General features: G+C 37.5%; 1 protein-coding gene across 2 annotated transcripts in view; it reads right to left on the bottom strand.

Annotated features, from left to right (window-relative positions):
• The window catches only part of LOC141507282 (inhibitor of carbonic anhydrase-like), a 113549-nt gene that overhangs the window by 58709 nt on the left and 27202 nt on the right, over positions 1–27638 (bottom strand). For both annotated transcript variants that reach the window (XM_074214800.1, XM_074214799.1), the window contains exons 4-13: positions 25422–25530; positions 22835–23023; positions 21897–22041; positions 18787–18842; positions 16728–16906; positions 14049–14220; positions 11266–11417; positions 10055–10145; positions 9492–9548; positions 5243–5398 (exon numbers count right to left, since the gene is read on the bottom strand). In XM_074214800.1, the coding sequence (XP_074070901.1) occupies positions 5243–5398; positions 9492–9548; positions 10055–10145; positions 11266–11417; positions 14049–14220; positions 16728–16906; positions 18787–18842; positions 21897–22041; positions 22835–23023; positions 25422–25530 (1306 nt within the window). The remainder of the gene's footprint in view (positions 1–5242; positions 5399–9491; positions 9549–10054; positions 10146–11265; positions 11418–14048; positions 14221–16727; positions 16907–18786; positions 18843–21896; positions 22042–22834; positions 23024–25421; positions 25531–27638) is intronic.

Raw genomic sequence — 27638 nt, 5'->3', positions numbered from 1 at the left:
TTTTTAGATTTTTCAAGGCAATGGGTTTAAGTGGCTTGCCCAAGGCCACACGGCTAGATAATTATTGAGGTCTGAGGTCGTATTTGAACCCAAGTACTCCTGGCACCAAGGCCAGTGCTCTATTCACTGCGCCATCTAGCCACCCCTATTTTTTGGTTTTAACAGATTCTTGTTGTCTCATGAAATCATTAGTTTCCACAGCTTTCAATTTTTTTTAGAAAAGAATTTTCTTCATTTGACTTTTGCAACTCCTTTTCCATTTGGTCAGTTCTATTTTTGAAGGAGTTTTCCATTTGCCCAACTGTGATTTGAAGAGAATTATTTTCTTTTTGTACTTGTCCAGTTGTATTTTTGTTTTCTTGTTGCAAGATGATATTTTTCTCTTCCAAAGTTTCTCTTGTATTTCTTTTCCCAATTTTTCCAAATGATTTTTAAACACCTGATCTTTTCTAAGAAGTCTTTTTGGGCTAGAGACCAATTCATACTCTCCTCTGAAGCTCTAGTTCTCTCTAAGTTAGGATCCTTGTCTTCAAGGTAACATTCAATGGATTCCGTTTCCTGCTGGCCTTTCTTCATTTTCCTAGGATCTTATTTTGGGGGAAGGACTGTTTCATAAACCTTTGGTGGTGAGATCCCTAGAGGCTTTGCTCACTGGGCTTAGTAACACCAAGAGGGACAGCCAGTAGAGGATGCTAGATGCTTTCTCTGGAGTATCTGTGACCTTGATTAGTGGTCCACTCCCTAGGCCTGGAGGTTGGGTAGGTGTTCAGCAGAATCTGGGTTATCCTCAAACAATGTGAGTTGGACCCTCAGGCTAAATAGTTAATCTACTTAATCCTCAATCAGTAGTGGCGGGGGGTGGGAATCTGCCACCCACACCTGAATCTGGGGGAGGTGAGGTGCTATTACTCCGTTTGTTCTAGGAAGAGTCACTTTCTCTCACAGGATTAGGGGGAGGGACTCAACTAGAAACATGGGGACTTTCCTGAAAACATGGGGGTTTGCAATCCTGGTCTTCCAGACCAGTTGAATTGATCAGATCGATGTCTGGATGCCAGACTGGAGCCCTCCTGCCCCACACAGTACACACTTCGTCACTGGAGCTCTCCCTGCCACAGTACACACAGCAAATGCTTCTGTTGCTGTCCTCGGATTGGTCCCTAGGCCTCATGTTGTTGCACTGGCTCTCTGCTCTCTGACCCCATCTCATCTATGCTCTCCTGAGACAGACCTTGTTGGCAGATGTTCTTTTCCTAGGTTCTTCTCTGGGTCTGTGGATCCAAATTCTGTTAAGAGCCTTCATGTTAGTTCTGAGGGAAAGCCAGGAGAACTTAAGACAGTGCTTGGCTTCTCTCCAACACTTTGGCTGGAAGTGTCCTGGAATCTAATTTTCTAGTGAAAGAAAAGATTTCTTACATAGCACTAACTTTGGGAGCTTCTTTGGTAAATTCAATTTTAAGACTTCCCCAATTTAAGGGTTCCTAAAGAATTTGACTTTCTAGATCAGGAGTCCTTAACCTGGAAACCATGGATCTTTTGAGGTTTTATGAACTTGGATGGGAACTTATTTTTACTAAACTTTGGTTTCCTTTGTAATTATATGTTTTTATTTGATGCATTAAAAATATTATTCTGGGGCAGCCAGGTGGCACAGTGAATTGAACACCAGCCCTGGAGTCAGGAGGACCCGAGTTCAAATCTGACCTCAGACATTTAATAATCACCTAGCTGTGTGACCTTAGGCAAGTCACTTAACCCCATTGCCTTACCAAAAAATATTATTCTGAAAAAGGTTCCCTATAAGTTTCACCAAACTGACAAAGGATTGTTTGACAGAAATAAAAGATTAAAAACCTTTAGAATAGAGGTATGCAGTGTCTTTGTTGAGGAATGAAGAGACGTGGTATAATTCTTAAATCTCAGGCCAGCCTTGTGATTGCAAAGCCTGACCCAGCTCAAAAAACAGGGAAAGAAAAAAAAAGAGAAAATTAAAAGAAATAAAAGAAAAAAAATAGGTTTCCCCACTCAAAAAGGAAGTTTAATCCAGTCAATTAATAATCTTGTGTTACATACATTCTCTCCACAAAATACTTTTGAGCATACCTATGTTCCATGTGAGGATGCCCCTCTGATATCACCAAAGGTCAGTCTCATCAGGTTAAATGAAGAACTCTTCAATTTGATCTGGGACTTCCCTAATCATCCCCTATTTTTCCTACCATGATACAAACTTCTGTTTTAATTTGCACAATTGCTTAAATTAAGTAGGGGGATATGATCACAACATCAGAATCAGAAATAAATTTGGGGTTTATGAAGAAACCAGTGGAGCTAAGATGGCAGTGTGAGGGCAGGAATTCCAAGAAACTTGCCCCCCCCCCAAAAATTCCAAAAGTCATCAAATTATGACTCTAGCCAAAATTTAGGGGGGCAGGACCCACAGAAAGACTGAGTGATACAATTTCCCAGTCCAAGACAATTTATAAGATCCTTGGGAAAAGTCTGTTTCACTGGGACCAGTGGTTAGAAAGAGCTGCAGTGCAGCCAAGTTGCAAACCAGCTCTAACCTTCTAGGAAGAACCCGCAGGGCATCTGGGTCCCTGAGGCCACCTGAGTCTATGTCAGAGGGGGATGTTTCTAGGCTTCTTGGCTCAAAGATCGCAGAGGGGATGGCTTGAAGGGGTAATGAGAGAACTCTGCTGCATCAGAGTGAGTGCAGAGCCCGGGCCAGCACTGGCCTCAGAGTTGCCCTGCTGCAGGAATCTGTGGAGGAAACCTGCTGAGCCCACAGATGGTAAGGGGGTAGAGAGAGGCTGCAGAGGTCTCTTTGCTATCCCTGGGGTAGGACTCTATTGTTTGCCCACACTTAGATCCAGGTCACAGTCTGGGGCCCCTACTATCATAGAGGATTAGGGACCCTCCTTATAGCTCCAGGGCAGAGGGGAGAGTTTGTGGTCATCCACAGGCCAGAGCACAGGCCAGGAGAGCAGTCAGAGCCACTAATAAGCCTTTGGAGGAATTAGGGTCCCTGTGGGGTACCCCCAAAACCCTCCAAAGCTTTAGAAGTATGGTAAACCAGTCATCGACTGAGGAAATAAGCAAACAACAGAAAAAGAAGAACCTGACCATAGAAAATTACTTTAGTCCCATGAAGAATCAAAATACACATAGAAGATTATAAAGTCAAAGCTTCTATATCTAAAGCCTCCAAGAGAAATAGGAAATGGGTTCAGGCTATGGACAAGTTCAGAAAAGACTATGAAAAGCAAGTAATGGAGATAGAGGAAAAATTGGGAAGAGAAATGAGAGTGGTGCAGATAAATCATGAAAACCAAGTCAAAAGTTTGGTGAAGGAGGTACCAAAAAATACTGAAGAAAAGAACATGTTTAAACCAGTTTAGGGCAAATGGAAAAACAATCCAAAAGGCAAATGAGGAGAAAAATGCCTTAAAAAGTTGAATTGGTCAGTTGGAAAAGGAGATAAAAAAGCTTTCTGAAGAAAACAACAAAAAATTAGAAGAAAATGTTAAATATCTCATTGGAAAAACAACTGACCTGGAAAACAGATCCAGAAGAAATAATTTAAAATTATTGGGCAACTTGAAAGTCATGACTGGGAAAAGAGCCTAGGCTTCATTTTTTTCAAGAAATAAAATTATTGCAAAATTGCCCTGAGATCCTAGATGCAGAGCTTGGTTTACAATCAAGAATCAACTTCCCAGCAAAACTGAACATCCTCTTTCAGGGGAAAAGATGGGCTTTTTATTTTTGAAAGGCAATGAGGTGCTGTGTGGCCTTGGGCAAGCCACTTAACCCCATTGCAGAAACCTAAAAAAAAAAAGAATTGAAAGGCAATGAGGTTAAGTGACTTGCCCAGGGTCACACAGCTAGGTTAATTATTACTTCTCTGAGGTCAGATTTGAACTCAGGTCCTACTGACTCCAGGGCCAATGCTCTATCCACTATGCCACCTAGCTGCCCCTTAAAAGATGGACTTCCAGTGAAACAGGGAACATTCAAACTTTCCTGTTGAAACAACCAGAGCTGAACAAAAAGTTTGATCTTTAAGTATGACTCAGGTCAAGCATAAAGAGGGTGGAAGGGACGAATTAATTATGAGGAACTTAATGATATTGAATTGTGTGTATTCCTGCATGGGAGGAAAATACTGATAACACATATGAACTTTCTCATAAGAGCAGTTAGAAGGAGCATACATAGACAAGACATAGTAGGGAGTTGAATATAACGGTATAATATAGCATAAAGATGGAGTCAATGGGTGATAAAGGAAAGCACTGGGAAAAAAAAGGAAAGGGGAGGTAGAATGAGCTAAGATAGTTCACATAAAACTCAAGAAAAGGCTTTTGCAGTGGACTGGAGGGAGGGGGAAGTGAGGGGGAATGAGTGAGCTTTCATTCTCATCAGAAATGGCTCAGTAAAGAAATAACATACACACTCAGTAGGGTATGGAAATAATATCTGACCCTAAGAAAAATGAGAGGAAGGGATGGGATATGGAGGATGGGGGAGGGGAGAGGGGGTAGGTAATTGAAGAGAGGGAAGATCATGGGAGAGGGTAGTCAGATACAACATACTTTTGAGGAGGAACTGGATTGAAAGGACAGAGAGAGAATAGAATTAAGGGGAGTGAGGAGGAATAGAATGGAGGGAAATACTAATAGCAACTGTGGGAAAAGATATTAAAGCAACTTCTCTGATAGACTTATGATAAAGAAGGCAACTCATCCCAGAGACTGAGCCAATGGAATCTGAACACAGATTGAAGCACACTTTTTTTCCCTCTCACTTCATTTCTCTTGAGGTTTCTCTTTGGGGGGGGGGGTTATATTTACTTTCACATCAAGGTTATTGTAATAATATAAAAATAAATACACAATAAAAATTTAAACAAAAAGAATCTTCACAAAATCTCTGGGCACTTAAAATGCTCAATTTAGGGAAAAGAAATTACTATCTCTAGGTGATTTAAAAAAACGATTTAAGTATTCTATATTTATAGAAATGTAGTTTGCAAACTCTAACATCACCTAGGTTCTTTGTTTTTTTGCCCCTCTTCAGAGGGAGGCTCTTTGTTTATTTTAACCTTTTTTCATTTGCATAAAAGTTTTGTGTGTATATATACGTAGCAATATGATTTCACTGAGGTTTGTATTCTCTAGCCCATAATGATGCAGACCCTTGGAATGCTATATTCTTATTTCTCTCAGACAACTCTTACCAATATCACAGGAGTTGGTTTGATTGTGTATCAGGCCCATGGGAATGGTCCAGCCAGCGGCTCTGTTAATTGCTGTGTGGCAGGCCTTTTTACCTTGAAGCGAGCCCCATTTGAGGTCAGCATCTGATTTTCTAACAACTGCCACAGCATAATAGCCTTCAAGACATATAGAAAAGCAAATATTAATACAAGGGCAGGCAGAGTCCTTGATTTAGGCATTTCACCCAGTGTAAATGGCTTCTGCCCACACAAGACTTCTCTTTACCCTTGGGGGAAGGGAAAAAAATTTCCCCCAACTCTCCCATCTCTTCCCTCCCTTTATAGTCTTATTTTCTCCTTTGTCAGATGAAGAAACTGAGGATCACAGAATTCAAGATCACACAGTTCTTAGCCTAAGTGTAAGGGAACATTTCCTTATAGAAGTTGGAACAGGCAGCCTTGGAGGTAGCTGTTCCCTCACCCGAACCCCAGAAATATTCCAGCAAGAAATGAATGACTACTTGTTGAGTAAGTTGTAGATGATTCTTGCTCAGATAATAAATAGGCAGACTTTTAAAAAAGCTCCTACATTATATTGCCAGCCATTTTAGGCTTTCAAATCTTTTTATGGTCTTTATTTATAGAACAAATGTTATCTATTTTTCTTCTCAAGTTATTACATGTTTAAAGGATTCATAGGTTTCTCCTGTTAACAATTAAACCACAGCTGAGCTCACACATCATGTGGAGCTCACTTTGGGCATCTATATCACTAGAGCAGGGACTGAACATCTAGTTCCAGGGCTGTGTAGGGCCTTCAAAATCATGTGGTCTAGCACTTCCAAGGCAACCACAAATGGGACTTGAAATCAATAAACCTGGAGCTTTTTAGGGGTGAATTAATTCAATGTTTTACTAAATATGGCAGACTAATTTTTAAGCTTTGGCCCTTGTCAGAAGAAAGGTTCCCCACCCCTGTACTAGAGAATCTAACAATTTTCAAATAGTTTTGGAGTTATTTGGAGTTTCTATAGAATTGCTAAAATGAAGAAATTGAGATTTATGATCTCAAAAGATCCCTTCCAGCTCAAATGTATCATTTGCCTCTTTCTTCCTTGGAATATTACCAACAGCCTCTCATTCAAGTCTCTACCCTTCTTTGATACATTTTTTTTGTTATGTGACTTGCCCAGGGTCACACATCTAGTAAGTGTCTGAGGTCAGATTTGATCCTGGGTCTTTCTGACTTTAGGACCAATTCTGTATCCACTGAACAAACTAACTGCCCCAATCCATTTTCCATACAGTTGCCAAAGTAATTTTCCTGAAACATAGGTCTTCTCATATCACTACTCAGTAAACTTCAATGGCTTCCTATACCTCTGAGTTGAACTACAAACTACCCTACTCATCCCCCTATTCATGTTATTATTTTCAGGATCAAATATAAAAATCTGTGTGATGTTCAAATCCTTTCAAAACCTGCCCCTTCCTCCCATTCCTTTCCAGTCTTATTCCTCTCTCCAACATACTCCAAGATCCAGTGGCTTCAGTACCCACACAAGATGTTCCATTTCTTGACATCATTTTCACTGACTGTGCCCCATCCCTGAAATGCTCTTCTCCTTTTCTCTGCTTTTTCTTCATTTGAATGCTAGCTAAAATTCCACCTTCTCCAGTATGCCTTTCTTGGTCCCCTTTAATTCTTGTGCCTTCCTTCTGTTGATTATTTTTGCTTTATCCTCTGTGTAGCTTATTTGTACATAATTGTTTACATGTTGTCTCCCCTTCCCCACCCTTAGACTACGAAGTCCTTGAGAACAGTAATTGTATTTTTCCTTTCTTTGTATCTACAGTATTTAATTCACTGTTGGCAATATAATAGGTGCTTTCTGAGTTTTCTTTTCAGTTTCAAGTCTTGCAATTGCTTCTATCTCTTGCTTGGTTGTGAGTAAATCCCTTACCTCCAACTATGAGAGGCATATGATCTACTTCTTTTCTAAATTTTTTAAATAATATAATCTTTAATATTAAGGTCACATATTATATAGCTTTACATTCATAAAGAACCCACTATGGGCCAGGCATTGGGTCAAGTGCCCTACAATTAGTATCACATTTAATTTTTACAACAACCCTGGAAAATTGATGTTAATACCATCCTTATTTTACAAGTGAGGAAATTGAGGCAAATGTACGTTAAGTGACTTGCCCAGGGTCATGTAGTTGGTAAGTGACTGGGGTCAAATTTGAACTCAAGTCTTCCTGGCTCCAGAGTCAACACTCTACCCATTGTACCACCAAGCCTACTCTAGGAAATACTTAATAACTGTTGATTAATTGGTTTGACTTTGAGACCCTCCATAACTTGATTCCAATCTACCCTTCCAAAAGCCCAATCAAAATGACTTTCTTACCATTCTTTACATATGACATTTTGCCTCCTGTGTTTCTGCCTGTGGGTGCTTGGGCTTTGCTTCTAGCAGTTTCTTTCAAACATCAGTTCAAGCATAACCTTTTACATGAGATGATACTTGTATCACCCACCTCATAGTTTATGTTGCTTTCTTGTATTTATTTTTGTATCTATTTTCTATTAGCAACAATTTTGGTAAGTAGAGAGCTGGCTGAAAAACCAGGAAGACACCTTTGACACATCTTAACTATATTACCCTGGGAAAATTATGTAACCTGACTGTACATTGCATAGAATGTGCCAACTGACATTGATGGGGGGGGACTTTCCTCCTGTGGAAGTTCCCTATATTAGTGAAAACACTAATCTGACTCATATTTTTAATTTATTCATTTACATACATTTTTTCTCCCCCAGTAAAATGTAAACCCCTTGAAGGCAAGGACAGTTTCGTTTTTGTCTTTGTAGTTCTAGATCCTGGAACATGATAGATGATTAATAAGTACTTTAAAAATTGATTTATTGATCACTGATGGAACCAGCAAGACATCATTCTGATTCTGCCACTAATTCGCTGTAAGACCTCAGGAGAATCATGAAAGCTTTTTGTGCCTCTATGTCCTTCATGAAAGAAGATTAGATCTAAAAATGATTTTGAGATCTTAAGTCTGAGATCCTGGGCTTCTTGAAGATCCCTACAAATACTTAATGCTGTAATAAACAAGTATCATAAGATACTAGAGGGAAGAACAGTCTTCTCTCCTCCCTCCAAAGAACAGCAGTAGGTGTTTCAGAGAAATTTAAAGAGTTAAAAAGCAGTTTAAAAAACATGGGTTGCACCTAAAAGGACTTTTAAACTGTAAAGTTTTACATCACTTTCAGGCATTATTATTATTAGTAACAGTATAAGCACAGGGAAATTTGTACCCTGTTCTTCAATATGCATTCCATTCAACAAATATTTATTTAGATATTTCTGGTTCTGATCTTTGATGTCATCTTTGTAGGGAACTTTCCAATGAGGAAATTCCCTCTACTAATAGAGATCTGCAGTTTTGTGGCTTAAGAGTCTTAGATTGTTTCCTGGACACTGAGACATCCTCTCTGTGTCTACTACCCAGTTGTCCTTACTCTAAAACTGTCTCTGTATTCACTAAACTTCTTCAACATACATTTTAAAGCACCTGCTAGGTGCTAATAAGGTGGCTAGATGATGTAGAATGTTGGAGTTGGAGTCAAGAAGACTCATCTTCCTGAATTCAAATCTGGCCTTAGATACCTACCAGCTGTATGACCTTGGATAGATCACTTAACGCTGTTGGCCTCAGTTTCCTCATCTGTAAAATGAGCTGGAAAAGGAAATGGTAAACCACTTTAGGAAAATCCTAAGAGGGGTCATAAAAAGTTGGACATGACTGAAAAATGATTAATAATGTGCATGTAGACTATTGAGGCACTGTGCTAGGCAGGAGGATCTACAAACTAAAATGAAAACAGCTTCTACTCTCAAGGAGTTTCCCTTTCCCATGCTTGGAATAATTTATATGTCTTAGTGTTAGATATTGTTATTTTAACTGGGTTAATTGGTCTCATCATGATCAATATTCAGTTACTAAAAGACTGTACTTGTGTTCTTGAATTTAATCTGATCCTAGACTAATAATGCAAGGTTCCTGACCTGTGCTATATCTGAGACTGATAGCCACAGAAGCAGTCACCCAATGATCCTTGAATATATTCATAACTGAATTCATATTTCTATAGATTCATCAAATTATATTCCTTTACAGCTTTTTTCTCCCCTCAAGGAATAGAAATTTCCTTCCACTGTCTGAGTTACCAATATAGACCTACCTTCAATTGGCTTAGATGGGCATAGAGGCCCTCGTCCATAATTGGAATCCTTAGTCTCTGGAAGTACAAGGATAAAGGAGATCTTTCATTAGTATTTACTAAATTGAGTATCAGGCATCTTTAATAATAATAGCTTAATGTCATACTCCTTTATTTTCTAAAGTTTGGCAGAAAGTGAATTTAAAAAAAAGAAGCTGATTGAATTCAACTAATGCTCATTTAGTTATCTGATTCCACAACTTGTGAATAACCCAGGTTCTTTTTTTTCTTTTTCTACCTGTTTTCTTCCCTGTGGTCTTTTATTGCTTGTTAGACCCTGCCTCCCCTAGAGAATAGACAGGGACAGAGAGAAGAAATGAAATTTAATCCTTGATATCATGAAACAAATTTAAAATAAATGATAAATCTAAGATCTCTGAGCTTCAAATTACTTAAATTTCTTATGATTATTGACAGTTCTATTATCCCTGAATTTCAAATCTACTTAAGCAGCCCAATAAAATCTGTGTGAAATATCATTTTTTCATGAACCAGATGAAGTCACAGTTCATAAGGAAACTTACTGTAATTCTCTGCTAGAACAACCTCCAGACCACATTTGCCAGCAATATAGATAAATCCTCCATCCAAGCTCATGGCATCAGCTTCCCCTTTCTACAGTAGCAAAGCAAACAATTAGAGGGATGAATGGATAGAATAAGCATTATTAAGTCCTTATCATGTGCTAGGCACTGTATGAAGCACTTTACAAATATTATATCATTTGATCATTAGCAAAGCAACTGAATTGTTTCCTGTACCATCTTCCTTGAAGCAAATGAAGGTCCAGGGCTAGGTTTTCTACCAGACTCTATTCAGAGGATCAGTCATAAGGAACAGAGATGTAGAAAAACAATAATAACAATAACTCCTGTCAGTATACTACTTTATACATGCACATACACACATACATTTATAAGACATTCCTATACAGGTCCACTCCATAGTGAGTGTCATTTAATTTGTGAGAAAGTGAGGACAAGGTTTATGGAAGAATATTGTCATTGCTATTACTTTACAATTTAATTAAATGTCCTTGAGACAGGTGATACAATGGTTAGAGATCTGGGCCTAGAGTCAGGAAGAACTGAATTCAATTGAGGTCTCTGATAAGAGACCTCTCTGATAAAGCTGGATAATTCTGACCAAGTCACTTAAGCTCTCACTGCCTCAGTTTCCTCAACTGTAAAATGGAAGTCAAAATAGCCCTACTTTGCAGGATTGTGAAGATCAAATGAGATATCTGTAAAATAGTAAAGTGCCTGGCAAAAGGAAGGTACTTTACAAAAAAAGTATTCCTCTCCCCCAACCCTCTTTGTTATGAACTAAGGAGTATGGTGACTGACTGGTAAAAGTAAACATAAAGGTAGGTGTTTGGGTCCATTTTTTTGGAGAGGAGTGACTGACCCACAAGACACCTGGAGAGGGGCCCAGAGTAATTGGGTAGCATGGAGCTACATATTCAGTTAATTCCAATTTAGACTCATGTGACCATAGAATTAGAACTTAAAAGTTATCAGATTATTGATGAGGAAACTGAGGTCCAGAAACATTAATTTACTTGCTAAAGTCCACACAGGTTATAAGAGGCATAATTAGGATTCTAAGCCAGATCCTCCAATTCTAAATATGTCACTCTTTCTTGTACCATCCTGTCAACTAGGATTCAGATCCAGAAACACTAAACTTCAGAACCCAGGAAAGGTGAAGCAATGTCAATATGGTGGCTCTGTACCATAATCTTGGTGATGCACTCTTCTGTGGTTTCTGCCACCACATATTCAATGGCTAAACCACTGACCAAACTCCATTGATGGCACTTGAACTCTTCTTCTTGGCTCACTGCACACCACCTCACTCTTTCCGGTATCAAGGGAAAAGTCTCAGCTACAGTAGAAGCAAAAAGGAGAAGTCAGAGTTTGGTTTTCTGTTTGTTTCTTAAGGCTGTAAGAGGAGGATGGGCTGTTTTAAACTTATATTGAGACTTGCCAGCTTTAAAAAGAGGGTGCTATCAATAATTAGCTGCCTCATTTCTTTTAACAATGAGACACCACTTTACATCCTGAACTAATTTCCTTCCACTTGTCCCCATTAATCAGTAATCACACATTTATTTTGTACGTACAATGTGCCAGTCACCATGCTAATTGCTGCAGGTACAGAAAAAGGGGGGGGGAAGTCTCATCCCTCAAGGAATTTAATTCTAATGGAAAGGACAACATGTAAATAACTAGGTATGTACATGCTACATAGTGGCAGGAATGTGCTGGTGTTTATCAACTGACTCTCAAAAAAAGTATTAAGTTCAAATTAAGTTTAATAGGCATTGTCAACATTTTATTATTTTATTATCAATATTCTCTCTATCCCTTTCTTAAGTCCACACAATGAATCAAAATTGGATTTGAGGCCTTTGGAGATTTCAGAAGTGTAAATGCTCACACCGAAAATTTAAATAATTTTAAACCAGCTCCTGTGGGTTGGTTTAAATTGACTCCAAGACATCTTTGCATAAACAGACAGTATCCTGAGGGGAAAGGGAAGCAGATAGGGAGATTAGAAAAGGTCTCCTTGCAGAATATGGAGTTTGAGTCACATCTTGAAAGAAGGTAAATGAAGAAAGAGAAATGAAAGGGTAGAAATTTCTAGGTATAGGGGTTTGATAGTGAAAAGGCAGCCTTGAGGGGCATCTAGGTGGTGCAGGGGATAGAGCGCCTGCTATCTATAGAGTCAGGAGTACCTGAGTTCAAATCCAACCTCAGATACTTAATAATTGCCTAGCTGTGTGACCTTAGGCAAGTCACTTAGCCCCATTGCCTTAAATAAATTTTTTTTAAAAGATATCCTTATGCAAAGCCTTTGAACCTCTTTTTCCACACTAGGAAAAAAAAGAATTGGACCAGATTCTCTCTGTCTCTCTTTCTCTCTCTCTCCCCTCATCTATAAAATGAAGGAGTTGAAACAGATAATGTATAAGATCCTTCTTAGCTCTGAATTTATGATTCTATGACCTATTCAAATAATAAGTCAGTTAATATATGTAGGACCATGGAGAACTCAAACTACCTGGATATCAGTTTCCTCATCTGTGAAGTGGGAGGTCATGTGTGAAAGCTTCTGAAGTACCTGCCAAGTCTTAGTCAATGAACTCTTGGATTTATATCTAATTTTATTATCTTGCTAACTAATAAATTTCACTATATGGTTCAGACAGCCCACAATTTTCAATAGGGACACAATATCAGTGCAATTCAAGATGGTGTTAGCATTCAAGCACAACTCATTGATCCTGATATCCTGATTCACTTTGGCAACAGATCAACAAATACCCAAAACTATCAACAAATAGCTTTTTATGATTGTCTAGAAAAGAGATCTTAAAATGCCCAGAAATTAATACCATTCCTATTCAGCAATGCTCAGCAAGAAGTAGAGCAGCCTATTGAGAAAGATAAATAAAATTATTAGCAAATCAGAAGATCTAGTTAGAAGTTCAACACTGAGCATACAAAGAAAAGGAAAAAAAAGAAACCCTGCTCTGAAGGAACTCATAGTCTAATGGGCAATACAATTTGCAAACAACTATTTACAAACAAGCTATGAACAGGAATAATTGGAGATAATCAACAGAGAGAAGGCACTAAAATTAAAGGAGATTAAGGTGGGATTTTAGCTGAGATTTAAAGGAAACCAGGAGACAGAGATGAGTAGGGAGAGCATTGCAGACCTGAGGGACAGACAGCGAAAACTGCAGCCAAGAGGCCAGTGTCATTGGATTGAAGAATATGTGTTGGGGAGAAGACTGAAAAAGTAGGAAGGCATTTAGAAATAATCTAATGCAATCCCATCATTTTGCAGATGAAGATACTGAATTGAATGATTTGTCCAAATTCACATAGGTAAGAAGAATAGAACCAGAATCCAAATCCAGGTTCTCTGACTCCCAACTCTGCTCTCTCCTCCAGAGGGATGATACTTAGCTGACAAGCTAAGAGTTCATAGTGTGGGATCTGTAGATAGATTGCAGGAAGTCTGGAAATTTAATTTGGAAAAAGAAAAACATCCTTATTTTTACTAACCTGTAGCCAAAATTTAGCATTTCTTCTACTTATGAAATTTTATCTTAAAGCATTTTGAAGAGGGGTCTATAGTAGAGTGCCAGATAGGTAAAGAAGTTCACTGTCTTAGGTTTCACCAGATTCAGTTGAGAAAAGAGAATTGTGGTAAGGAATAATTGAGTTTGCTTGCCAATAGATCAAAAAGTTGTGAGTCAGGAATCTGGGAAACCTGTGGCAAAGGGATCACTTAAATTTCTTAGTTTTCTTCATTTGCCAGTGTTATTTATTTATTGGTTTGTTAATTCATTCATTTAATTTAGGGAAATACTTTGAGACACAAAGCACCATACCCTCAAATGTACTGAGATATCTCTCAATGCCTTCCACAAAACTAGGGTTATTATGAACTATTCCCATCAGACTGCCCAGTTCCCTGATAGGGCTCAGAGTCACTGCTTACGCATTGTCAAAGTCTTCACAGCCTTCATATGATCATAGCCCAAGTACTGCTCATGATCCATCCTAGGAGGAAGTCTCAGAAACCTGTTGGTTGAGTCTTTAAACAGCAGGTCCTTTCCAAGATGAGATCCAAAGAGTTGGAATGTCTCTGATTTGCCCTTGCCAAACCTTTCCTATTCAAGGGAAAAGAGAAGCATGAGTGAAAGCAGATGACTAGGGAGGGTAATTCAACATTTAAATGAACAAGAAAATGAGACCACAAAAGGAGAATCCTTGGAGCAAAAAGAAGTAGGCCAAGAATAAAATAGGTCCATAGAGGGAAATCTAGATGTGACTATGTGGCTAGAGAGATCCTGGTGGATTTCTCTGTAGAAGTACTTCTCATTTGTTGGTTCCCTAGACCCTTTCATGGGGTCTGTGAGGTCAAAACTATTTTCTAAATAATACTAAAATGTCATTTGCCTATTAAATATTACTCTTTTCCAACCAAATATTTGTGTAAGGATGTATTTTCTTTATGTGCCTCATTTTAACCAAAACAACATGTCACAATAGACTGAATCCAGAGCAGCTATGAGAATCCAACTGTCTTCTACTAAGCCAGACATTAAAAAGATATGAAAAATAATGTAAAATACTGCTTCTCTTCTCATTTGTTTTTGGAAAAACATATTGGAAAATATATTTTTTATATTTTTATATATTTGGAAAATATATTTTTCTTCAAAATATTTTATGTTTAACATGTAATAGATTTGTTATTTTTTTCTTTTTTTGGTTTTTGCAAGGCAGATGAGGTTAAGTGGCTTGCCCAAGGCCACACAGCTAGGTAATTATGAAGTGTCTGAGACCAGATTTGAACCCAAGTACTCCTGACTCCAGGGCCGGTGCTTTATTCACTGTGCCACCTAGCTGCCCCTGATTTGTTATTTTTAAATGAATAAATCATTATTTTAAAAAATTGATCATTTGAAATTTCTAATGCAATAAATATTGAAAGCTATAAGCCATGGAACATATTTTTGAGGATAGAAACTTCCATAATATTTAAGAATATAAAGAGGTCCTGAGACCAAAATGTTTGCAAACCACTGCTCTATGGTATAGTTTAGGATAGCCTGGCAAACAAATATAGGCTTATGAAATCCTGATTAATGAGTCTTCATGAACTTTAGGGTCTGTAGAGTATATTCTGTAGTAGTGAGAAAGATATGCGTGAAGGATGACATCACTTTTTAAGAGAATCAAAATTGACCAAACTTTGGCCCTTTTGCAACATTTGATATGCCATCTGATTTTGAAAGTGAGGCAGAGGAATCTTTGACATATATAGTCACCAAAAACAAAGTTGGGTTTTTTTCCCCCATGGATATTAGGATAGGATAAAGTTTAAATAAATGCACCATATTTGAGCATGAATTTTTTGGCTTATTTTTTTTTTAAATAGTGTTTTATTTTGTCTCTTTTTATATACTCACACACAAACACAGAGAAACACACATACCTTACCTGTTTCTGTTATGGTCAATCATACTGAGACCTCTAATTGCATTTGAGTTCTGTTGATTCTGATAAAGACATTTCATACAACTGTTTTACCTTTCCTCAATATTAACTCCTTGAAGGCAGGAACTATTTCCTTTTTGTCTTTTTGTCCAGTCTCTAGCAAATATTAGATGCTTAATAAATGTCTGCTGACAAAAATCAGAAGACCTGACTTGTGGTTCAAGTTCTACTTACCATCTCTAACCTTGTTTTTTCATCTGTAAATTGGGTATAATACCGACCCTACCATTCTCTCAGGGCTATTGGGGGAATCAAAGTATCAGAATGACTTACATTTTCAAGAACTTCAAGAACTAATAAGGGTCAGGAGTATTTATATGTTCTAGTATGGTTTCCATTTTAGAGATAAAGAAGTCAAGGCCCACAAAGTTGCAGTGAAATTGCCTAAGGTCATTAGAAGCAAAGTCAGAATTTGAACCCAACTCTTCAGACTTTCAGTTAGTTTTCCAATATAATATCCTATCTTAATAGCAGAAATGGAAGATAGTGCATATAACAGTCTTCTTAACTATAAAGTGCTTTACATAGGTGATGTAGGATTATTACACAGTAATAGTTTTTGTTGTTGTTGTTGTTGGGGATGTTGGAGTAGGGAGAGGATTAAAAAAGTATTTAAGAATGGAGGAGAGGGGGCAGCTAGGTGGCGCAGTGGATAGAGCACTGGCCCTGGAGTCAGGAAGAGCTGAGTTCAAATGTGACCTCAGACACTTAATAATTACCTAGCTGTGTGGCCTTGGGCAAGCCACTTAACCCCATTGCCTTGCAAAAACCTTAAAAAAAAAGAATGGAAGAGAGGGGGAAGCATTCTTTAAGCACCCCACTCATTTATTCACACATATTATTTCATTTGATTCTCACAACAACTCTAGGATATCAGTGCTATTATCACCATTTTACAGTTGAAGAGTCTGAGGTAGAGGGTAAGTGACTCATCCGCTGTCACACAGCTACAACGTATCTGAAGTTGAATTTGAACTCAAGTCTTCCAGTCCCCAGGACTAGTATTCCTCTTCACTATGCCATCTGGCTGCCTAAAGAGGGGCAATCATGTAGCAAAGGAAAAATCCTTTAGATTTCAAATGAAAACTAAGCATGAAGAGAAGATGATTCATACCTGTGCCTCAGAAAGAAGATTCCAGATCAGATCCTCCTTACTATTCACTCTTCGGGCCACCACAGCATTAGCAGGGACCCTGCCTAGGTGACATTTCCTGTACTCATTCACTGATCTCCTAGTATTATCCACACAAAGTAGCTCAAATTTGTCCCTTTCAGCCTCAGTTGGAAGTATCTCTGAAAGAATCAAAAACAAAACAAAAGCAAATCATTATGGAAAAAGTCATCCCCTGTGTCATCTAGTCTCTAATTTAATGCCTCATGATGTTCTCTTGGGAGGTTGGGACTGACTTTGACTTGTCAGGTCAAATCCAGTATCTAATCCAAAAACTATTACAATGTCAATTTAGTAAAAAAACAAAAAACAAAAAAAAACAAGCCCCAAAAAACAAAAATGTCCAGCAGATGGCAGCAGCAGCTCAGCAGAGAAACTACTGATGCCCTCAGCAGGCTACCAATGAGAAAACCATCCATAGAAGAGTCAGTGAAAAAAAATATATATATTTATAAACTCCCTTTGTAGTGACAAAGAATTGGAAATAGAGGGGATGCCCATCAATTGGGAAATGACTGAACAAGATATGATATATGAATGTTATGGAGTACTATTGTTCTATAAGAAATCATGAATGGTCAGACTTTAGAGAAGCATGGAAAGACAGGAACTGATGTGAGTAAAGGGAGCAGACAACCAAGAAACCATTGTGCACATTAACAACAACACTGTAAGATGATCAACCTTGATGGATGCAACACCACCAGCATTTCAGAAATCAAGCGCAATTCTGAGAGACCTGCTATGGACAATGCCATCCATATCCAGAGAAAAAACTATGGAGTCTGAATGTAGTACAAAGTATGTTATGTTCACTTTTTAAAAAAACAACTTATGTTTTTCCTATCTTTCTCATGTTTTTTTTCTTTTCCCCTTAGTTCTAATTTCACTTTCACAACATGATCAATATGGAAATATGTTAAACATGATTGTATATAAATACAATTTTTTTCTAGATTGTTCACCAATATGGGGAGGAGGGAGGTAAGTGAGGGAGGTAGAAAAATATGGAATTCATAAATTTACAAATGGATGAATGTTGAAAACTACCTATGCATGTAATTGGAAAAATAAAATAAATTTTAATTAAAAAAAAAACAGAAAAAAAAAGAGCCAGTGAAAGATAGATGAATCTATTTTCTCCACTATGGCACAAAGCTCTTTTCCCCCTGGAAACTCACTCTACCTTTGGACCATTTCTCACACTGGTAGTATTCATCTCTCCTCAGATTTTTCCTTCTGATTGGCTGGTTTCTCCTAGAGCCTTTATTTTAAAGAGGGTACCAAAATCATCCAGGTCTTCATTTCTTTCCAGGTTGCAGTCTTGACCACTTTCTGAAAATTCTCTATCATATTCCCATGTCTGTTACAGATATGTCTTTTTACCATCTCAACTTTTTTCAGCTTCCTTTTATATATGTTCTTTTCTCCCAATAGAGTGTAAGCTCTTTGAGGGCAGGGACTATCTTTCTATTTGTATTTGCATTCCCAGAGTGTCTGGCACTAGAAAGTGCTTAAATATTGGCTGATTTTTTGACTTGACCTTTTGACTTATTCCAATAAGGATGTGATTCTTGTTATCTATGTGTATTTTCTCTCCCAACAGTGACATGGGAATCTGTGGGAGAGTGTACCCTACTTTTGAAGGATGAATGAATTTTTCTATATTCTTAGTATTGATATTCTGCTCAATTACATGTCTTTGTTTTGAGTTAATGTATACCTTGGTATAACTGGCAGCAAAAAAAAAAAATCTAGATTAGAGTTCATGAGCTATGGTTTTGAATGCTACCCTAAAAAGTTTTATAAGCCTGAGTATAAACTTTCAGAGAAGGAAATCTAGGCTAAATATATAATCGTTACAAAGAGTGTTTTTCTTTTCCCTTTCTAGGAGGAATGTAAGAAAGAATACAAGAACAGAAAACAGTGAGTAAGATTGAGGTTGGGCAATACTCAAGACTGGACCCAGAAGTGGGTTGGATTTCTAGACTCTGATAATTACCTAAAAGAGTTGTATGCTCCATAAAACTCACATCCCCAACACCATCCTTCAGGCACCTGAGAAAAGGAGAAGCACATGAATAGTTAGAGTTCATCCATCACAAATATCTTTGTCCTCCTACAGAAGTCATAGTAATGGAATTTCTGAATTGGTAGGACCATCTAATTTAACCCAAAGTGACTTTCCCAAGGTCATACAGGTAATAAATGACAGAGCTGGGAGTCAAATATGGGTTTCCTCTAAATCTAGGAGTCTTTTCATTCAACATGAGGCTATACCACATTAATCAGCCCTTAATAATATGCAGTAATACTTAATCATATGACAACAAGGTAGTGCAGTAGAAAAAACTGGACTTGAAATAAGAAATGTGGGTTTGGATGCCTGTAGAAACAATTATATTTGTGACCTTGAGCAAGTCATATAACTTCTCTCAGCTTCAGTTTTCTCATCTGTAAAATAATAGCACTTGCTTCATAGGTTTGTGAGTAAGCAATGAGGTAACATATGTAAAATCTTCTGTAAATGGTTGGTTGTTGTCTTTTATTCTCAAAGAGGACCAAAATGACCTCACAATGTTTAAGTCAAGGTATAGTGTCTGATTATGGCTGATCAGATCATTATGAATTCAGAATGCTCTATCACAGATTACGCACAAATATTCTGTAGAAACATTTGTGGCGAAGATGCCTCTAAATGTGCAAATCTCATATTTCTTTTGAGTTACTGCAGTTTGGATTTGCTCAAAGAGCACAGTACCTTTTTTTTTAGGGTTTTTTGGCAAGGTAAATGGGGTTAAGTGGCTTACCCAAGGCCACACAGATAGGTAATTATAAAGTGTCTGAGGCCAGATTTGAACTCAAGTTGTCCTAATTCCAGGGCCGGTGCTCTATCCACTGCACCACCTAGCCACCCTTCACAGTGTTTTCTTTAATGTAAACATGCCATGGGCAGTTCTGTCTCACATGTCACACAATAGATTCTAAAGTTCTTCAAAGAGACCTTGGTAGCATCCTTTTATTGCTTCTTCTGACATTCATATGAGTGCCTTTCTCAAGCAATTCTCTATAAAATAGTCTTTTTGACAAGAGCACATTTGGCATTCAAACAATGTGATCAGCACATCAAAGTTGGGCTTTCTGTAGTAAAGTTTGAATGGGATTTTTTGCAAAACAATGGGGTTAAGTGACTTGCCCAAGGTCACACAGCTATGTAATTATTATAAAGTGTCTGGATCCAGATTTGAACTCAGGTTGTCCTGATTCCTGGGCCAGTGCTCTGTCTGCTGCACCACCTTGCTGCCCCATAAAGTTTGAATGTTTTGGAAGTTTAGCACGAGAAAGGACCTCAGTGTTCAATACCCAATCTTACCAGATTTTCAGAATTTTCCAAAGACAATTCAAATAGAAGCCATTTATTTTCCCAGCAGGTTGCTGTCCAGAATTTAAGGACATGCCATAGTGAAATCATCCTGTAGACCTTTAGTTTAGTAATTGGTCTAATACCTCTTCTCTCCCACACTTTCTTTTGGGAGCCTCCTAAATACTAAGTGAGCTTTGGTGGTGGGTGTGTCAATCTCATTGTCAATGTATACCTCCCTGGAAAGGACACTGCCAAGGTAAGTGAACTTGTCCACAATATTCAAAACTTCTTCATTTGTTGTAACTGACGGCCCCCATATGGATGATGTGATACTGGTTGGTGGAGCACCAGTGTCTTCTTGGTGTTAATGTTAGATTAAATTTAGCACAAGCAGCAAAGAATCAATCCTAAGTACCATGGAAATATGAGCTATCATTATATTATATTGTCTAGTTAGCAGTTTTTTCATGGGTATTGCTCTTGCCTTTGTATCCAGACTATGAACTCTTTCAATAGAGAAACTATGTTTTTTATTTTTTCTGTACCCTATTGTACCTAATAAAGGTCAGAACATGAAGTCTGTATCCTCCCTTCTCCACTGATTACTAAAAAGACAAGACAAAAAAATCTAATTAAAAAATTGAATTAGAATATCTAAGGATCTTAATATGAAGGGAAGGGAATACTCATTTATTAAGTGCCTATGATATACCAGGTAGAATAATAAGTGTTTTGCAAATATTATCTCATTCGATCCCCATAACAACTCTGGAAAGTATTATTACTATTATAATGTCCATTTTGCGGTTAGGAAACTGAGGCAGACAGGTTAAGTAACTTTTACAGGATAACATAGCTGGTAAGAATCTGAGACTGAGGGGCAACTAGGTGGCATGGTGGATAAAGTACCGGCCTTGGAGTCAGGAGTACCTGGGTTCAAATCTGATCTCAGACACTTAATAATTACCTAGCTGTGTGGCCTTGGGCAAGCCACTTAACTCCATTTGCCTTGCAAAAACCTAAAAAAAAAAAAAAAAAGAATCTGAGACTGAGTTTAAACTTAGATCTGAGGGAAACCTGCTTCAGAGGATTTTCTTTCCTAAGGGGGGAGACCTAGGTGTCTCAGTGGATAGAACTTTTGCCTTGGAATCAGGAGGACCTGAGTTCAAATCCCACCTCAGACTAATTACCTTGGGCAAGTTACTTAACTCCATTGCCTTGCAACCCCCCCCCAAAGAAAGAAAACAATACACACTGTGATTATAGCAATGTAAATGGAAAGAACAATGACAAACCAAAAAGTCAAAAGTCAATGCAATAAAATTACAAAGATCAACAAGACTTGAATGAAGAGAAATGAGAGATCTACCTCTTTGTTGGGGGTGGGAGGTTCAGAGGAGTTACACAGGGCATATATTTTCAGACTTTTTCAATGTACTGATCAATTGTACTGATTTTTTTCTCCACAAAATACTATTTGTTATATGGGATAGTTCTGTGGGAGTATACTTGGGAATAGTTATGGTGATTTAATAAATAGAAAAATATCAGTAAAAGCTTTAAAGAAAAGAAGGAAAGTACAGGAAATTTTGTTTTTTCCTATTCTAGTGCAATGGGGAAGATACAGAGAGGATGGCTGAAACTAAGATAAGGTTTTTAGTGGGACTAGAATACATTTTTTGGGAGATGAAAAATATTCACAGGACAGATGAAAGCTGGATTGCAATTAATTGTAGAGATCCACTTACCTGAATGCTCCTGAGCTGCCAAAGTAAGGTTCTCTGTTTGAGCAGGTGCATGCATCAGGTCCTGCTCCAATGCATAAGCGACACAACTGAGGGTTTGTCCAAAAAGAGCAGGGCACACAGCTGTCTGAGAAGAACTCAGCTACCGCTACAAAGAACCGGAAAAATCATATAAAACAACTTGAGGACTGAGTGTGTAGATGTATGGGCACTTGGATGTGTCAGTATATCAAAATGTAGGTAAGCATGAAGGATATTAAACTTCAGGTAAGAAATAAGAAGAAATAAAAATGTATAGCTTCCAAAGATGTATGTTTTACAAAATGGAACTTTCATGCAACTGAAAGATTTGGTGATTACTTTTTAAGTGGCAAAAATGCTTTGCTCCTGTTTGCTTTTTTTCTCATTTGTCTAGAATTCAAGGGTTTCAAGACTTGTTTTAAATCTATTTCTCAATTTAATTAATTTTCTTTGTAATTGTACATATTTTATTTTATGCATTTAAAAGTCTTGTGGGAAGGATTCAATGTTTCAGCAGACTGAAAAAAGGTTCAGGACACAAGAAAAGTTCAAAGTCTCTGCTCTAGATAATTCATTTCCTGAACTAAGTTCATATATTGTTCACTGTGTGTCTAAAGCTCACATGTAAATGAAGGTAAAGATTGCTGGCTTTCTACAACATTATTTTAAAAATATATTTATTTAATATACTATTTTTCTCCTAATTACATGTAAAAACAATTTTAACATTTTTTAAAAAATTTGAGTTCCAAAATCTTTTCCTTCCTCCTTCCCTTCCCTCCTCATCAAGAAGGCAAGCAATTTGATATAGGTTATACATGTGTAATAATGCAAAAAATTTCTATATTTTTTAAACATGGTTTCAGGTCACCAGAAACTACTCACTGTATTCAGTACTTTCATTCCACTTGCCAGCTTACCTTTCTCAACAGTATCATCAATAGAGTTCCAGTTCAACATGCCAAGTTCTACAAGTTTACCGATGGGAATGATCCACCCAGCTGACATGGCCAGGCCATTGTGGCAGGACTTCTTGCCTTTGAGATCCCTGAATTGGAAATCAGTTCCCTTCTTCACAATAGCCACAGCAAAGGAGTAAATTTGATGTTCTGTAAGAGACAGAGGATTAAGGAAGATGTTCAGGAAGATGTCAAGGGGTCTCATATTCTTTACTTTTATCTGATAAGGGAAGGGAAGGGAGGACTAAAAAACTCTCCCTTGACTTTCATGGCTAAGTTTGAAGAATGAGTTCTTAATCTCATTAAAAAGGACCTTCACAATCAGGCTTCATCTTATATTTTCAGACTGATTTCACATTATAGAAGCAGGGAAGTGGCGCAGTGGATGATAGGGTGCTCATCCCTGGAGTCAGGAGGATGAATTCAAATCCAGCCTCAGACCCTTACTATCTGTGTGACTCTGGGCAAATCACCTAGTCTCTCAGTTTTCTCATCTATAAAATGGGGTGGTACAGGTAGAATAAAGCACCTACCACCCCTGTGGTGCATCACCTTTAGTCTCATGCATATTTTACACAAAGGAGTATCTTCCCCTGTATTAAATATAGGCAGATCACCATACCCAGGTTGTTATGAAGCTCAAATGGGATAATATTTGTAAAGCACTTTGAAAATGACAAAACACTAGCTATTAGGCCCTGCCCCTCACAGCTTCTGTCTTCCAGTTAAACCTCTGTAACTTTTTATTCTCCATAAATGACATTTTACTTCTTGCCTTCATACCTTTGCAAGGCCTACCCCAGACACTTGGGATGCTGTCTTACCTCACTACTGCCCTTGGAATTTCTAGCTCCCTTCAAGGTTCAGCTCATGTCTCCTTATACAAAAGACACTTTCTAGTTCCCTCAATTGTTAGTGCTCTGTGTGACTTTGTCACTTATTCTTTAAAGGACTCAGTTTCTTCTTCTATAAATTAAAAGGATTGAACTAGACAGCCTCTAAGATATCTTTTAACTCTAAATGTATGATTTTATGAAATGATTTTATATTAACTTTACAGCTATTATTTACTTACCTATGTGCATGTGGGTCAACTTTTCCCCCCCTTCCTTCTGCCTTTCCCTAACAGCAAAATGTAAGGGTTGTTAGCTCTGTTTCCTCAACATCCACCACAGTGCTCTGAACATAGTAGATGTTTAATGCATACTAGATGAATTTTAAAATGTAAGGTATTTTTCAGTCTCCACTTAGGCAAATGAAAGAATGATGAAATCCCCAACAGTCACATAATCTCTTCAATCTGTTTCAGGAAATTTTCTGACTAGAATATTTTTATTGCTTCTCCTGAGGATACCTCTTGCGGATTTTCCTCTTTCTCTGTTCTTTTTTTCTTTTCTTTTTCAAAACAAACAAAGAAGTCTTATGATTCTTGGTTGAAGCATTCAATCAAAGGTGTCTACTAGGGGTCAACAAGGTCTAAATAAATTTGGTAATTGTGAATATTTGAATCAATCAATGAATCAGAAATGCCACACCGGAAAAGTATTAGATTTACTTGAAAGAATCAGATATTCCTAGGAGACTGTATATTTATGGAAATCATTCCAGCCAAAAAGCCCAACAACAAGATAGTCTAGGGATGGTAAAGGAATCTGCCCTTAGAGGGATGGAGAAGGATTGCATTCTCTCTTCTACTTTCGCACTTATGTCCTCTATATTGACCAGAGGATCGCCATGGAAACTTTGAAAGGTTGTAACATTTGAATTTGGGGAGTGGTGTTCCTGGAGCAGCATAACAAGAGTCTTCAGTGAGATGGGAAGGGCACATTGAGAACTAACTAGGTACAGCTAATTTGACTTCTCTATCAGGGTACTTACATTGGAACTCAGCAGAACCTCAACTTAAGGGGAACTTCCTAAGGAAGTGGTGAGTCACCATTAGTCTCATATTATTCTTTACATGTGGGAGCATCTTGCCCTGTATTGGTTATAGGTAGGTAACCTTGTCCTATGGAAATTCAGCCATAGGATTACCAACCTATAACCAATATGGGGCAAGGGCTAGGGGAATTACATATGGGAAATTTTCCATGTATCCTTACCAAACTTAAATGAAAAAAAAATCTAACTTCCAAAGTTTTGCTCTAGAACTCTAAGGAGAATTGTGGTAAATTGTCCTTTGCCATCCAAACTGCTTGATGCCAGTGGGAATTGGGGAAGTAACCAAGGGAGTGGTGGGATGTGTGTATATGGGTGTGGGTGGTGTTGCATTTCTATCATTTGTCTGGATTCTCCTCACCAAAAGTGTGTGTCTAAGAGGAACAAAGAGTGGAAACATAGAAGGGGGAGGTATGTTGCTTATATCAGGGTCTCTGTCACTCAGGACATTTCTAGCAATTTAGGAGTAGCTTTATGCAGATTTCCTAAAAGATTTCTACTGAAACTAAAAGCCAGCCTCAATTTCTGAACAGTCTAGATTTGTTCTATAAACATTCCAAGAACCATAAGATATCCTGGCACATAAGTCAATAGATTAGGGGAAACTCACCTTCTTCAGAGCCATAGTCTTCAGCTATGATAGGCTTCAGATCAAAGGGGGCCACACTTGCTTCATAGATTAAACCACCATCCACACAAATGGCATCAGCTTCATTATTCTGAAAGAGATAAGTCAAATAAAACAAAACTATGAAGTCTTTTATCTCTGAAAAAAAAGTTGGAATAAGGGACGGCTAAGGTGGCGTAGTGGATAAAGCACCGGCCTTGGAGTCAGGAGTACCTGGGCTCAAATCCGGTCTCAGACATTTAATAATTACCTAGCTGTGTGGCCTTGGGCAAGCCACTTAACCCCATCTGCCTTGCAAAGAAAAAAAAAACCTAAAAAGTTGGAATACATGCAAGGTTAATATTTGACAGAAAAATCACTGAATACTAGAAGAATCTTCATGATATTATTTAGTTCATCACTCTGCCTGGTTCTCTTAAAGAAACAAAAATGTGACCTTTCTCTTTAATTTTCCTTAGTAATTCATCCCAGTGTCTCACAGACCTTATCACTAAAATAGAACCTTTCCTTTCTATAAATTCAGTAAAAGTTCAGTACAAATTGTTAGAGTAAGCATCCTTACTTAATAAAACTAGAAAAACTGGAAGGCAACTTGATAAATAAACTTAGATTGTTAAGATCCTATATCATATACCAAAATAAATTCTAAATGGTTACATGTCCTAAATATACAAGATCACATTTCAAAATAATTAGAGAAGGATGAAAGAGGTACCTTGCATCAGATACCTCTAGGAAAAGACTTCTTTACTAACCATGGGATAAAGGTGATCATAAAAGAAAAAAGAACAATTTCAATTACATAACAATAAAAAAGGGTTGTGCAAGAGCAAAACCAGTGTAGTTAGAATCATAGGAAAACTAACTGGGAGGAAGGGGGAAGCTTTGCAATAAACATCACTAATAAAGGTCTGAGGCCCAAGATATATAGGAAAATGGCATAAATATATACTAACAGTCATTTTCCAGTATATATGATCAAGGGAAGTAGGTTTCCAAAGAGGAAATACAAGTAATCAACAACTCTGAGGTTTTATTTCACAGTTATTAAATTTGCCAAGATGACAAAAGATAAAGCTAATAAATGTGAAATGAACTTCAAGGAAGACAGGCACACTAATTGGTAGACATGAAATTTCATTCAACAATTTTATATAGAATTTGGATTTATGCCCTAAAATGTCACTGAATTTCATCTATTCTTTATCCCTACTAAGCATAAAGTTCTAAAGAGGTAAAAGACAGAACAAATTGTCCCCTACATTTATAACAGCATTTAAAAAATCACGAATTTTTTTGTTTCTATATCCCCTACAATGCCTACTGTATATCCTCTACCTTTCACTGAAAGCCATTTTGGGTAACAATAAAAAAAGAAAAAAAAATTCTAAAAAACTAATCTACACATCAATTTTTTTTAATATTTATTTATAAAAATCCAAGTTAAACCTTTCATATCAATAGTCCTTTACTTTTACAAAATAAGAAGTGAATTGCCTTCTTATATATCTTCTTAAGGCCAAGCTTAGTTATTTTGTCTCCATTTCATTTTACTTGCTTTAAAAAAAATCTTCCCATAATAAATCTTCCTGTTTTCTTCCTTTCTTTCTTCATTTCTTTGTTTGTTTGTTTTAATTAAACACTTTTATTAAATACAATGTTTTAAGTGCTAAGGATACAAAGAAAAGGCAAAAAAACATGCTCCCTGCCTTCAAGGTGCTTATGATTTCATAGTGGAGATAACATGTAAATAAGTACATCTAAACAGCATTTATACAGAGTAGATGGAAGGTAATCTTATTGGGGAAGGCTCTACTAGCTAGGGGTGGGAGAGTCTGATAAAAGTCTTCTCCACAAAGGAAAATACAAACTGGATTTTTTTTTAAGTCAATTGTGGTACTTTGCCAAGGTTCACATAGATAGTTCTAAGTCTGGATTTGAACTTAGGTCCTCCTGACTCCAAGGTGGAACTGGATCTTGAGGTAAGTCAGGGAACAGTTGAATAGACCAATCACGTCTTTCTTCTTCCATTATCTTCATTCTCTCTATCCTAAGAACCAAGGTCCTTTCATTTCCTTCACTTAAAATCAATTACAGTCATTAAAAATCAGTCAATTGGTACATATTGTGTACCTATATATGAGCTGCTATACTAAATGCTGAATGTATAAAGACAAAAGTGCCCATGTGAAGCTTATA

This window comes from Macrotis lagotis, chromosome 1 (genome assembly GCF_037893015.1).
Source record: "Macrotis lagotis isolate mMagLag1 chromosome 1, bilby.v1.9.chrom.fasta, whole genome shotgun sequence".
Classification (NCBI taxonomy): Eukaryota; Metazoa; Chordata; class Mammalia; order Peramelemorphia; family Peramelidae; genus Macrotis; species Macrotis lagotis.
This window is presented reverse-complemented; position numbering and strand designations above follow the sequence as displayed.